We start from the raw sequence: 14497 nt of genomic DNA on the forward strand, positions 1-14497 counted from the left end.
CTTCAATTTTGATTTATTTATTTACAAGTGTTTCAATAACAATTTGCCAAACAGAATTTTCATGACCATAAGAATACGGCTTTGGAACAATGATCTAGCGTTTTGAGAGGCCCTGATCAACCAAAACAATAATTGTGCATTAGAGAAAAATATGCTGAGTTTTTAACTCGCGGCGTTTGCATGATACTCACCGGGCCCCAGCTTTCGAAGCCAGCCCTTTGGGCCACCTGTCTGGCCGCCTGCTCGCCGTGGTCTCCGTTGAGTCGGACAAGAAACGAGTTGGTAAAGACGTCGGCCGACTGCAGAGGACTTGCCGCCAGCAGCGTCATCAGGGCGACCAAGTGCAACATATCGGCGAATTCGCGGGGTTTGCCTCGACGGGGGCTGAAAAGCGGCTAGAGACAAACGGACGACCGGTTCCTAGGTGCCCGTCGCCCAAGTCATGGGCCGAAAAACACGAACGCTGGCCGCGGCTCCACTTGGATGATCTCGGCGGGCCGCTGGCTCAGTGTATCTACCTGCTTGCTGACAACACACACCACCACCACCACCGCTGCCACCGCCGCCCCTCCAGCCCCCCAACGTCACCAGTGACGTCATAGGCATTGATTTTTCCCCAACGCCCCGCCGACGAATCGCGCCCAGCCATTGTCCCCGCGCGCTTCCGCTTCCCCGCCGCCCTTCCTGGCCTCTGTGCGTGCACTGTTCGCGTGTATTTGTGTCCGTCCGATTTCGTTTTCTCGTCGTTGCGGCGCAGAAAATTCGCACGGCCGCCACCGCTGCTGCTTTTTCTGCGCGCCTTGGCCCGCTCAAGGGCAACGCGCCCTCCTCAATCGGAAGGATGAGCCAGGCGCCGGTTGAGAGCGAGTCTGCGCCATTTTCGTTGGGCTGGTCGGGCGCGGGATCAATGAATCGTCGGCCAACCAGTCATTCTGAGGCTCATTCGCAGTCAAAGCTCCATGCAAGCATCTCCCTTTTTGATTACGAAACTTTCCTTGCGGTTGATCAAAAGGGACGCCCGCGCCTGCCTTTCTATCGCCGCACCGCTACTTCTTTTTCCTCCTCCTTATTGCCGCGGCCGGCTATGTAAATCACCCATCCCGACGGTTATGATATGCAAATGGCAAGTGTCAAACGGCGTGCCATTTTGAAAAGTCATTTGAATATTCATTAATTCGACTGCGAACGACTATTTGTGTGCTTTAGCATATAAGCGGAACCAAAACCCAAGTGTTTGCTTTCGCGGAATATTGCACGGACTGCTGCTCTAGTATAGCGTTTCTATGGAAATTCTCTGCTGTTTTCTTCTCCATTTCATAAAGTTTATATCTCATATTATAAACAATGAATATTGCAAATACATAGTAGCGACATAACTACGCTAGTTTGATGTTTATACCTAAAATGATTTGAATAATACTTATATGTACTAAAAGTGAATAATTTTAAGCAGAAATCGTCTATCATTTTAACTTAAAACTAAAATTCAGCCAAATACTTTGAGAGAAATGAAATCTCAATCCTTGTTTAATTGGTTATATAAAACCAGGTCATTTTTTAAAAAAAAAATCCACGCGCTACAAGTTAAAATAGCCCACAAGGCCATCTTTTTTGCAGCAGAAAAACTAGAGACAAAAATCAAAGATAACCACGAAGACCTTAGCAGAATATTAAAAGCAAAATAATGAAAAAGAGAATTGATGTTCAAGAATGGAGTTTTTATATCTCGTGGTTCTGTGCTCGGCCTTGGTGTACGTGGTGATGCAAATTTCCAATTTCTGCCGTAAAGTGCCTTCAAGAGGCATCGCGCAACTCGAGTGAGTGATTTAAGTCAAGGGAGCCGACCAGAATTCATTGAGGGAGTGGGGCGGAAGTCGCTTTTATATTTCCCAGCGGCAGCGTAAAGAGGCGCCCGCCGAGCATGATGGATTCGCCGCGGGGATCTGCCAAGTAATTGGAGCTCGCCCACTGCGATAAGTGACCTGCCGACGATGTCGCACGCGCGTGCTCTATTTTCGCTCTTACTCTAACGCACCACCACTATTCTTGCCTTGCCACAGCTTCTGGGAGAAATTAAAAGACGGATGCAATTTCCTTTTTATCGCGATGATTGCAATATTTACTCGTGAAGCCCATTAAATTGAATAGAGATCGAGGGGAAGGCCTGCGCAGCAATATCCTTTCAGCAGCACTTTTGAGAGTAATATTAGCACGACACTCGACACACTGCGTATTTGCTCTTTATTTTTATCGTATCTTTTCTCTTCTCGTCTCCGCAAGCCTCGTTCTTTTCATTATCACCAAATGCTGACGCAAAGTTGTCATCCCACCGCCGGAGTTACTGTCTCCACGCCCTTCTTATCCTTTCAAGCGCAAAATCAGACTCTACTTCTTGAAGATGTTCTCAAGGGTTGCTCCCATGAACCCAAGGCTAACTGCTCTTACTGTTTCAATTAGCAGTGACAGCAATTTATTCGAATCGGTTTGAGAAATTGAAACAAAATGTCCTGCTTTCGCGTAAGACTGGTCACATTTCATGAGTCAGGGGTGACTGATGGTTTTGAAGTTATGTGATCCGCTCGACATGAATGACGTGCAGGTTGCCTACAAATCTTCACTTTACAATTTCCCATACAATGGATTATGATTTCGTACTATCTCGGTCAACACTTTTCAACGCAGAATATAAACAATGCGAACAACATTAAATTCATTGCTGATATTTTAGGGAAACATATTGTTCTTGATTTTCTCACGGTAATTTAAAAAAATTTAAATTGCATATTCATCCTGCAAAAAGCGTTGGTTATGTGACCCGCAAGACACATCACTTTTTATCGTTTTGAAAAATCGGAACAATCCAATTGAGCAGAATACAAACATACTTTAATTATTTGACGTGTTTGCCACCAAAGACTATTAATTTTTCTTTTTTCAAATATTACCTGTCTCTCTTGACCGTTCAATACACTACACAGTATTTTAAAAGTTCATCCTTGTTGAATTTCCATGGCAAAAATATTAAACGAACTGAGAGCTAAGGAGAAAACTGCAAATCATGCTTATATGTTTACAGTAGTTACGCCTGAAGCAATTTTAGCAGAATATTAAAAGCAATGCAATGAGAAAGAATTCATGTTCAAAAATGGAGTTATTATCAATTGATAAATATATTGATTCTGAAAAGACGTGTCTCTTATTAAATTGCTCTGCAATGTGTCAGTCTAGCAAGGATAATAAAAACCCTTCGCACCGGTAATATCAAACAGGAAACATGACTAGGTTTGCATTTCTATTTTCTTCTGCCCAATTTAGTATAACGTTTTTAAATAGTGTGCAGAAGTTGGTAACAAAAAGTTTGGAGATAATAATAAACATTTTATTTTATTAATGGAACTATCAATTTTTAAATGCAAAACAACATTGTAAACAATTCACAGCAAATGATTTTGTGTTCTTTTGAACATAAGAAATACAACAAATGATATATCATGCTATAAAAATTTGTGGCTTGAGTGGAATTTGATGCTGCAGAGGTTACTGTTCACACCAATGAAATCAGTCTTTCTTGAGACGTTCCTCACCAACAGTTTCATCGATTTCAGTGCCATGATCCACTCTTTTCTTATCAACTGGATAGAGCCTGGAAAAAATAGTTTAAAAATTGGGGAAAGAAAAATGGCAAATTGGCTCACCATCTCTGATAGAGATATACAAGGAACACAGCATCATCTCGGAAGCAGGCAACTCTGTGCGCTGTCGGCATGGTGATTGTGAATGCAAAGAGATCATCGATGAATGTGTTGAAGGCCTTGTACATGAAAGCCCTCCATGGGAGATGAGCAACCGATTTCAATTTGTAGTTGATGAACAACTGTGGCAGCATGAAAAGGAAGCCAAATGCGTACACACCGCGAACCATATTATGGACTGTCCACGAATACCAGCTGAAACAAACCAAAAATCAAAGTTCTACGCGTCCTATCGATGATATTTATTTTTCATATTCACCCTGTGTGCGGTTCATAAAGGAGAGAGTAGATCGCACCTCCAATGCACAAAGGCCACAGCAAATACTGCAAGTATGACATGCACTGCTGATCAAATTGCTGAGTTTGGCTTTCGGCTGAACCAGTTGAGCCTATCTGGATCCCACTGAACGAAATCTGAACTCTGAGGCACTTCTTCACCTTCCAAAACTGAAAAATAAAATCATTTTTTCTTAACACGATGTTTAATTCCGAATTTACCAGCTAAGGAATTAATTGAATAAAGACTTGACTGGTTGCATATTTTAATAAAAGAGCCTCGTATTATAATAGGAAAATAAAATCTCTAAATGGAATAACATTTCTTCGAGATTTTATGGCTAATTTATTACACTACAACTAATCATCTCTTTTAATTTCATTTAAATTTGTGATAATATTTGAATATACTGGCTGTTGGCCGTACAACCTTGGAAAAAATATAATTTAATCTTAAGATTTTACTTTCATTTTTAACAACTTAATATAATTAAAAAATCTTCCAATATTTTAACGCCACAGTGGGAGAAACCTCCTATAAAAAATGTATACCTCTACTAGTGTTGTCAATCCTGCAGGAACAAGCACAAGCATGGAAGTGTTTTCGTCCAGTAGGTACAAAAACACTACAGCCTGACTGAAAGCTCTCCACAAAATGGTCCGGGTAGACAGGCCAACAAAAGATTTGGTATGACGCCAGAAGTTCACGTCATTTTTCAAAGCCAAGAAATCAAAGAGAAGCTGGTAATTTTTGATTAGAAATGTTGCGGGTGAATGACATTCAAATTTACATGTAAAGCAGCCACAAACATTGTAGTGCACAACAGGTAAATGTTGGTGTCAGCAAATATGCCCTTCACTTCATCAATATCTTTGGCAGAGAACCCAAATTCCTTCAGCGATCTCAAACCACTTTCCAGCTGCAGCATCAATCTGAAGATTTAAAGATATACCAGAATGAATAAAAATCATCTGCGCTACCTTAATTTTCCAACTGCGATCGGAGAATAAGAGAGAGTAATGTTTGCTTCCATCATGTCCTTGTTCACTTCAATCAAGTCTGATATTCTGCTGCTCAAGTAGTTGTATTGAATAAGAGGTAAGTACGAGCCATCTGGGGCCAATCTGTAAAGCATCATTATTATGTTGAACAAACTGCTATTTTAATTGGAAAAGTTTTAGCAACCTGAGCAAGTAAGCTAGCTCTGGAGGAAGGTCTTTCATGGGAAGAGAGTATGATTCTGTCAAAATGTTGAATTGAACAGACGGTTTGATATGCACCACTGGAGTTTTGAGTCGATTTGTGTTCTAAATCATGATTATTATATAAACATAAGGAAAAATGGTAGCTTTAACCATACTTTCTCAGATTCAGATTTTTTCTGTTTGTCATCTAGGAGCTTGAAGGTTTCTGCTTGGGGAACACGATACTGGGTCAATTTGGCAAAAGCGGTTATTGTGAAAGGATCCTGCATCAAGTTGATCCAGAGGCCTCCGCCTTGGATGTTGGCTCTCTCTTTAGCCCTGCCAAAATCAGAAGCTGCCACGAAGAGATGAAGATAGAGAGATCCGTTGTTTCTCACAGATTGGGGCAGAGGAATGATGAGGGGCCTTCGCAATAACAATAATTTTTAGCCAGATTTTCAATAGGTGTGGATGAAATTTCATACTTTTCAAGCTCATCTTTGTACTTAAAATTCTTATTATTGTACACTAGCTTCACTTCACTTTCTAACGACGGGTTTCTTCGTACTGATGTAAATCCAAACATCTGGAATAGCAATGAATGTTCAATATTTTATAAAATTAGAAAATCTCTTCCAAACCTGAAGTTTAGGTTCTTTTGCCAAGAAGGAATGAAAGCAACTTTGTCCAACATCACATTTGGGAGGAATAAACAGACGGGCTATTGTCCAAATTGAGTGGGTCATGTAGGCAATGAAAATGCAGGACCCCAAAAGGGTGAACGAGAACTTCATTTCGGTGTGAAAATCGTTTGATGAACAGACGAAGCAAATAAACTATGAACCAAGAACTGAAAAGTTACATCCACTTTTCTGTAGCCGAGCTTCTCAGTAAAAAAATAACTCTCGCATTCTTGATTCTTGTTGTGATTGGTTTTGGAATAGCAACCGTCCAAATCTTTTCTCCTAAAGAGATCCTGCGTTCGGCGTGGTTCGGCGTTCAGCTCGCTCGATTTGAGTTGGCACTAAATAGAAAATAAACTAAGAAGTGTTCTGGATAAACGTACCTACACGCAACGAGCAGGGAAACAACTTAACGTAGGCAACAGCATGATGTCTAGTGCTTGACGACGTTTGAATTCGTTTGCCCTGCCTGCTAAAGTATGCGGATTGATACGGACCAGCTGGTACACCGTAAACACGTTCTCAGCCAATGACCGATCATTGACAAAACAGCGAGAATCACACAAACACTCCTCTTGGTTGTATGTACCAAAGAATTTGGTGAAATTCAATTCGTTTGTCGACTTTGTCGATCGTTGGAGGCCCATCGAGCGGATGATATCCGAATTCCTTGGAACGTATTTTTCGTATTATTTTCGTTCCTTTTTAGGTGAGTAAGTTGATATGATGAGATACGCACGATAATGCAGCCTCTTTTCTCTTGCCTCGCGCGACCAGGATAACCTAAATAATACTGTTATAATCATCCATGGTCATTACTATATATTATGTAATTGCATTAAAAGTTCTGCGCAACACTTTTCATGCTATCCCCAAAACATTTTTCACGTGCCAGAAAAATTGTTATAGTTTGACAGTGATTTTGGTAAGAGGGTGGTTTTCCTGTGTAGAGGGGGTGAATGGCGTCATTGTCGTCATTGTGTGTAGACCTGACGCATTCTTAAGCGAACGGTCACCTACATACTTTTTCATGACAACTCAAAAAGTCAAATTATTAAATAATAATATGAACTTAAATTTATCAGCGCAGTATTTTACTATAATATTATCAATTAGGCAAAGCTATAATAATTTTCTTTGCTTGCCCTCTTGCTGAATGAGTGTATTCATTAATAGAAAGTAGCGCTATTAGCAGAAGTTAATTTCACCACGATGAGCTGTTGTCCAGAACCGATTAGGAATTAACATTCTTAAAATAAATAATAATACTTTCTCAAAAAAGTTTATTTTTGGTTTATAAAAATGAAAGCGATATTTATAAACTTAATTTTGATTTTTCCTAGGTTATAAATAAAAACTTTTTAGAGCCAAGAATTTCTCATCAATGGATTCCATGTATGGCTTATAAAAACTAAAGTGGCGCATTTGGTATTCCAGGTTGCGATAGTTCAAAGTGCCATGTCAACAGACTGTGAGGTTCCAAGTGCAAACTATGAACTAGGTTGTTCTGAAACCGGTGAAGGAGTTGAAAAAGGTGAACAAGCGTCGTCGCCAGAAGGTGGCGAAACAAAGAAGAAAGCTAGACGTGGCAGACGGGGCAGGAAAAATAAGAACAAACCTGATCTAAATGAAGGAATCAATGAAGATGTTGATAATTTCTCAAGGTATAGTAAAAATTAAAATTGTGACTAAAATTTAAGCTAGAGTTCGAGTCAGTTAAATGAAATAATACTCAAGCGGTTGGGAATGAGTCAGCTGGGTAAGCGGAAGCGTATGTCAAACGATCAGACTGTCCAGGTTTTCCAGGCTCAGTGTCCCGAAAGGTGAAAGGTCAGCAGGTGTCCGAGTGTCTATAGGAGTGAAGAGAGTGATCATGGGTTAACATCTTGGAATCAGAACGGTGCTGTCTAATCAGTAGTCAGTCGGGAGCGACAGATTGAGTTTTCAATTGAAGATGTTTGGATTGTCCAGTTTCCAGGGTTTCCCCAGTTGTAGGTCAGGTTGTCCAGGGCCAGCGGCCCGTGGAAAACCTGCGGAACGTCGGTTGTCACCAGTTGTAGGAATTGGATCAGTTGGGAAGAATCCCCACAATTCCATTTAAAGATAAAAATTAGCAGAATATAGTCACTGAGGATGGTTTGAGTGAAATTTCATTCAATCATGGTCAACTTAAATTTTCTTTATTTGGTCATTCTATCTTGTAGCATCTCCTAGCATCCAAATAAATTAATAAACCCTTGAATATGATCTGTGTTAAATAATTGTTTATATTTTTGTTTTGAACTTTATGTGTTTAACGATATAATCTTTTCAACTAAAATTAAAAAATAATTACTCATGGCATTTACTGTGTCAACAGGGACACAATTATTGACGCTATTTCCAAAGTAGCTATATCAAGTTGCGAAATGCTAGATGTTGTCCTCAATACAGACACAGTCGTCAAGCTGACAGCTTCAGGTAAGCAATGTCAATTATTTGAACCAAATTTCACAAGTCCAAATTTTTTAATCAAACGTTTCTATTGTTTGAATTTAAACACAAAGCATTAAATGCAGAAACGGGAAGCCTCAAACGTTTAGAGACGCAACTCGAATTGTAAGAGTAAATAGTCTGGATATATCAAACACAAGGGAAAATTGTGACAACAGAGATGCACTGTTTTTAAATCTTAGAAATTTTGCTTGAAAACAATGTTAAGACGATTTAAATTGGTATAAACGAGACTCAGGGAGAATGGTTGTTTGTTTGTTCAATTACTATTTTGTTATGATACTAATTTTATTTCAAACGACTTTGGCAAACGCACTTATTGCTTGTTCTTTTGTTCCTAATATAAAAGTATTAATTTATTTTATGTATTCACGAAAATCTCTTTTATCTTGAAATCCAAGTGAGATTATCATGCGGGACTAATATAATGACACGCAATGCAGGGTGCATGTAACGCTGACTTAAATAATTTTCCCCTAAATATTTGACGGTATCTCAATTTGATTAAATGTAATCATTTACACACCTCATAAACATTGCATTTTTGGTCGTTTGTAAGATCAAATGTTTTACCAGAAACACACACCTAGCGATTTAAACTTATTCTATATCAGGTAGTTAGTTAAAATAATAATTAATACATTATTTGCTAGATGATTTAGTTTGCTCTTTTTCCCCCACAAAGATTCTGAAGATCCTAATGCAGACAGCCTGGAAAAATATTTATCAGATGAAATAGAGAGCTTGCGTTTGAATCTTGAGCCTGTTTCACTACACAACAAGAATAAAGAAGGTGAGAAAAGTGAAGGGGACAATTTTACTGTTGAAATCGTGTCTGGAGAAGAACTTGGTTTCGATAAGCAGAAGGAGAAAAGAGTTCGAAACAGAAGAAAGAAGAAGTCTGAGAAAGCTAAGGAAGCAAACACTGCAGGAGCCACAGAAAGTGACAAATCTCTGTCTACTACAAAAAGCACTCCAGATAGGAAATCAATAGAGATAGAGCGTAAAGGAAAGAGTCCCAAGCTCGCAAAAAGCCCCTCCAAGACTTCCAACAAAGCATCAATTTCCAAAACTAAACCACCCAGGAAGAGCTTAGGTTCTGAAAACATGGAAAATGAAAAGTTTCCGGATTACATGCCAGATGAACTTGTCAAGGCTGGTTTAGAGGATGGATCCATTGTGAAGGTATAATAGTGTCAATAGTGTGCGTAATAAAATCTTTTTTTTCTCTCTCTAAGGGTGCTTTGAGGATAAACAAAAAGAACTTCCGTGAAGGCTACATTAAAGATCCCATTGGTGGATTGGACATAATGTTGGACGGTGTGAAAGCCCGAAACCGAGCTCTTGATGGTGATGAAATTGCCGTTAAAATTCTTCCTCAAGAAACCTGGAAGAGTTGTGATAGAGGAGTTCAAAAATGTGGTGAAGTTGTGGCCATCCTGCAGAAAATGCATCATCGTAAGGCGGCTGGCTGCCTTACTCCGATGAAGAAGCAAAACTCTGTGTTTGCCCTTTTTGTACCCAAGGATTATAGAATGCCAAGGATTCGAATTCCCATTTCTCAGTGCCCTGAAAAATACAAAGATACTCCTGAAATGACATACTTAGCTGAGATATTCCTCTGGCAAGAAACAACATTTGCCTATGGGTACGGGTTGAACTTTGTGCCAATCATGGAGTTATTTGACATGAATATTTGCAGGAATTTGCTGAAAGTAATAGGAATGCCAGGTTCTATTGAGATTGAAACTGACGTCATACTGCTAGATAATGGTCTGGATGTGACTCCTTACGACCCTTCAATGAACAAATACTTTCCCAAATCCCCATACAAAATTCCGGTATCAGAGTTCATGTATAGAGAAGATTTGAGGTTTGAATATGAAAATCAATATAAAATCAGCTATGTTAAATACTTATTTCTAGGAAACAGTGTATATTTACCATTGATCCATCCACTGCTCGAGACTTGGATGACGCTGTTTCATTCAAAAAGCTGGAGGGCGAAGATAGCTATGAGATTGGGGTTCACATATCTGATGTCGCTTATTTTCTCTCTGAGGACACCCCCTTAGACAAAATAGTGAAACAAAGAGCAACTACCACTTACCTTGTGCAATCAGTAAGTCCACTCTTTGTAGTACTATTTTAAAGAATAATTCAGGCTACCATATTTTTTCCGTTGCAATTAGTGTTAGAGGGTGAAATTATATCAAAAGAATGATACTGGGATATTAAACTCTTTGCTATTAAATTTTGACCGCAATTTGAACCATCGTATTTTATATATTTATAGGTGTTCCATATGCTACCTGAAGATTTATGTATGCTCTGCTCACTTACACCTGGGGAGGATAAACTTGCCTTCTCTGTCTTTTGGAAAGTAAAGCCAGATTTCTCGATTGGAGAGCCGCGGTTCACCAGATCTGTGATCCACAGCTGCTGCAAAATGTCATATGAGCACGCTCAAGTAACTATTGCTTTTAAAATTGACGCTACTTTTGCATCTAATTCCGATAATTAAAGGCCATCATTGACGCACCGGATGATAAAGAGTGGGAAGAGCACGAGCTGCCCAAGATTTTAAACTCATTTTCTGTCAATGATGTGGTCAGTGTTGTTAAGGGCTTGAGACCAATTGCAATGAATCTCCGAGCGGGAAGGTTCAAAAATGGTGCCCTGAGGATCGACCAGCCTAAAATTTCTTTCAGAATTGATGCCGAGACCGGACTACCTACCGAGTTTAACATCTACAAAAATATGGAGTGTCATCGGTTAATACAGCATCTTTTATTCTTTTTGCATTTCTGTACTGTAAAGGATTATTTTCTTCAGGCTCATTGAAGAGTTGATGTTACTTGCAAACATAGCTGTGGCAAATCGACTGTTTGAGCACTTCCCTGATATTGCCATGCTTCGAAGCCATCCTTCCCCACATGAGACGCTGATGTCGGAGCTTAGCGCATCTCTGCAAGCTCATGGAATTGATCTAGATGTTAGCTCCTCTGGTGCTATTCATTCCTGTCTTGAAAAATATTTGTCCATGGAAGATGTTGAGAAAAGAGCGATTGGATATGGGCTCTCTACAATGTTGGCAAAGCCAATGGCTGTAAGTCTCAGCTTATGTTTCCTAAAATTCACTATTCTATTGGATAATTCTATTATTCTTCTATTCTAAACAATGGAGGTTCATTTTGCAGAGTTTTATTTTAATTGTTAAACCGCTTAATTCAAATCTTGAGTTCAGTTAGTTAGCTATTTTATAAAAAAAAATTTTGCCCAAAATTAGAACAAGTCTAGACTCATAATTGTCATTTTGTGACTGATACTAATATTTTTAGAACACACTCCTCCATGAATTGTCTTTTTTGCTTGGCTTTGACCCAAATATTAGTTGATATTGGTACTCTAGCAATCAATGGCTTAATTTGTATTGGCTGTCATTGAAAATTCAACACTAATATTTTTCTGTATTTATGCCCTTAATCAGCGGGCCAAGTACATTTGCTCGCTAGATACAAAGGCTGAAGAGCAGTGGCATTACGCCCTGAGCGTGCCTCTCTACACGCATTTCACATCTCCCATCAGACGATACGCCGATGTGATTGTCCATCGTCTTCTGGCTGCCTCCCTCAAGTACACCCCAAATCCTGACTGGCAACCTGATGATGTTGCCCGGTATGCACCATTTGTTCCTGATTGATTCAATATTTTATTTTGCTATCTACGATTTCAGAATTGCAAGCAACTGTAATGGAAAGAAATGGTCAGCCAAAGCTGCTGGTGAGCAAAGTACTGAACTCTTCCTCGCGATCTACTTGGGAATGAATGGCGGCATGGTTGCAGAGGCTGTCATCCTCTCTGTTTTGGACTACAGCTTTGATGTCCTAGTAATTGACACAGGCACATCACACCGTGTTTACACAAATGTAAGTAGACATAACTGTTCAATTTAATTATATTAATGTTTGTCTATGTGTAGAAACTGGATAAAAGGATGGTTAGCGTTCACCATGATATATCAAAGAAGACTGCTACGATTAAATGGCATCAGCCAGACAAATCTGTACAGATGGTCAAGGTTTTTTCTGTCATTTATGTTGAGCTGAAGAAAGGCAATGACAAGAAGATAATGTGCAGCTTAACTAAACCACCTTGTATCAATGAGTGAATTAAATGTACAAGTTCTGATTGCAATTATTTCCTCAAAGAGATCATGAGCTCACGCTTTGAGGCGTGACAATCACGATCACAAAATTAAGTTAATTCATTTTCTACTCGGAAAGCCATGTCGGCACAGTATTGTCATGCATTATCATTTTTGGGATATTTTAAAACTTGAATTATTCCTGTTGGGAACTTTATTTACAATTTAGCAGCGTACAATAAAATAATGCATACAACGCTCACTGTACTGTCTCTTCCTTACTCAATTTCAACCTTTTGTTTAATGGCTCATCATTGCTTTCATCTTTCTGAGCGCCTTCACTTGTATCTTCGTTTTCCTCTGTAAATCACAAATTATTTAGGTCATACTCTTAAAATTTAGGACAGTGGGTTACCTTTATTCTCTTCTTTTTCTGCTTGTAAAGTGGAATCTCTGGTACCATCCTCTGAATCCCAAACTCTTTCAGCAGTATTCCTGGAATCATCCTAACAAGAAAAATTGTTGATATAAAAATATCGAGACTAAATAGTACACAGTATACTTGATGCTGGACGATTGATTTCTTAAGAGTATTATTCTCCTGGGTCAAAGTTGCTACTGTGTCCTTAGCTGTTTTGAGCTGCTGTTGCAAGAAATATATTGTACCCTGCATACCCTCCACATCCTCATCAAGCTCTTGAAGGAATTCATCCAATTCTATAATATTTTGATGGTAATAACAGCAAAAATCAAGTGATTAAACCTTTAATGTCATACCCGATTGAGACTTTTTTACTTCATCACTGAAACTCTTTTGCAAAGCCAGCTCCCCCTCTAGCTTTGCTATTCGTCCACTGCTAATAACTTTTCCAAGCTCCTCGTTTTCTTGGTACAATAGACGACATTTCGCCATAAGCCTCTTGCCAGTATTACTAAAATAAAAAACTTATATTTATGACCAGATGGCTGTGCCGAGATAATAACACTTCCGACTACATTAGGAATCAGCTCTCGCCGGCCCAGCGAAGAGCCGGAATATCAATTGGAGAATGTGATGAAAAAATAACGACTTTTGATAAGCAATCAAACCTGTCTGGAGTAAACTTCCAAGCACTGAGCTCATTTTGAGTTTCTTCCAGTTTAGTCTTTGTTGCTGAAAGCTCCTCCCTTAGTTTTTGCACCACTGTACACACCACTGGATCGTACATAGCGTTTCTCACTGCTGCAATGGATGGTACCTGCGCTTGCACCATTGTATTTAGCTGAGACTAAAGAACATTCGTGAGTTAATTTAATACATTGTAACTTTTAATGCAGCAGTATCCTCACTTGAACCTCATTTAGTTCCTGGTTTTTATTGCTCAGGTTGTAGGCCAAAACTCGTTGTCTGTGCTGAGACTCTGTCAACTGTTTCCGAACTTGGGTAACCAAGTCCTGGAGCTTTCTTATTTCACCTAGAAATTAAAGAAACAGACATTCCTCGATTTTTCATAATATACTTTGCTTGTAGATACCGTCTTTGCTGGATATTTGCAGTTCAAGATTGTCCACATAAGTACTTTGTTCCGTCCATAAACCAAGCACATCACTGTCCAGCTTGCTTTTTTGCTCATCTGTTAGAGCAATTCGCTGTTTTGTTTGCGAAATATTGCTGGCAGTATCATCGTCCAGTAAATCATCGCACTTCTTTTCTTCAATAGCGGCCGGCAAATTTGGCTCCGCATTTCCATTTTCTGCTTTCGGTTCGGCATCTAGGCTTCCTACTTTATCAGCTCCACTGATCACCTCGTCCGCCATGCTTTGATACAAAAATCTCGTAAAAAAGTGTCTGCAGTTGAAGCCTCGTTGAAGCTGGTTGAAGCTGTTCGTCCTGGTCTTTGTTTATACACAGAAAACAGAAGGGCCGGCAAAAAGTGAGAGTGGATGTAGTGGGCGTGATGGTAGACGTGAGAGATGAGAAC

General features: G+C 39.4%; 4 protein-coding genes across 4 annotated transcripts in view; 1 reads left to right on the top strand and 3 right to left on the bottom strand.

Moving 5' to 3' along the window:
- amon (amontillado) overlaps window positions 1-538 on the bottom strand; it is a 31462-nt gene extending 30924 nt beyond the window's left edge. Inside the window, exon 1 of the mRNA XM_065483419.1 lies at window positions 192-538. Within this exon, the coding sequence (XP_065339491.1) occupies window positions 192-350 (159 nt within the window). The 5' untranslated portion in view covers window positions 351-538. The remainder of the gene's footprint in view (window positions 1-191) is intronic.
- Window positions 539-3365: 2827 nt separating this feature from the next.
- LOC135941222 (lipid scramblase CLPTM1L) lies at window positions 3366-6247 on the bottom strand. Its single transcript, XM_065486569.1, has 10 exons — window positions 5855-6247; window positions 5699-5799; window positions 5390-5639; window positions 5215-5336; window positions 5010-5153; window positions 4820-4961; window positions 4581-4769; window positions 4012-4199; window positions 3696-3947; window positions 3366-3643 (listed from the first exon to the last, which is right to left on the bottom strand). The coding sequence occupies exons 1-10, from the start codon at window positions 6005-6007 to the stop codon at window positions 3559-3561; spliced, it is 1626 nt and encodes a 541-aa protein (XP_065342641.1). The 5' UTR covers window positions 6008-6247; the 3' UTR covers window positions 3366-3558.
- A 199-nt stretch (window positions 6248-6446) lies between these two features.
- On the top strand, window positions 6447-12798 carry Dis3l2 (Dis3 like 3'-5' exoribonuclease 2). Its single transcript, XM_065486565.1, has 13 exons — window positions 6447-6605; window positions 7334-7560; window positions 8256-8356; window positions 9075-9574; window positions 9628-10037; window positions 10092-10262; window positions 10316-10511; window positions 10686-10859; window positions 10916-11163; window positions 11225-11498; window positions 11880-12067; window positions 12126-12318; window positions 12372-12798. The coding sequence occupies exons 2-13, from the start codon at window positions 7355-7357 to the stop codon at window positions 12558-12560; spliced, it is 2850 nt and encodes a 949-aa protein (XP_065342637.1). The 5' UTR covers window positions 6447-6605; window positions 7334-7354; the 3' UTR covers window positions 12561-12798.
- On the bottom strand, window positions 12733-14457 carry fl(2)d (female lethal d). The gene is made up of 7 exons (XM_065486570.1): window positions 14051-14457; window positions 13866-13990; window positions 13626-13804; window positions 13314-13468; window positions 13099-13253; window positions 12952-13042; window positions 12733-12896 (listed from the first exon to the last, which is right to left on the bottom strand). Exons 1-7 carry the CDS (start codon window positions 14331-14333, stop codon window positions 12796-12798), a joined length of 1089 nt encoding a protein of 362 aa, XP_065342642.1. The 5' UTR covers window positions 14334-14457; the 3' UTR covers window positions 12733-12795.
- Window positions 14458-14497: the final 40 nt, after the last annotated feature.

This window comes from Cloeon dipterum, chromosome 3 (genome assembly GCF_949628265.1).
Source record: "Cloeon dipterum chromosome 3, ieCloDipt1.1, whole genome shotgun sequence".
Taxonomy (NCBI): domain Eukaryota; kingdom Metazoa; phylum Arthropoda; class Insecta; order Ephemeroptera; family Baetidae; genus Cloeon; species Cloeon dipterum.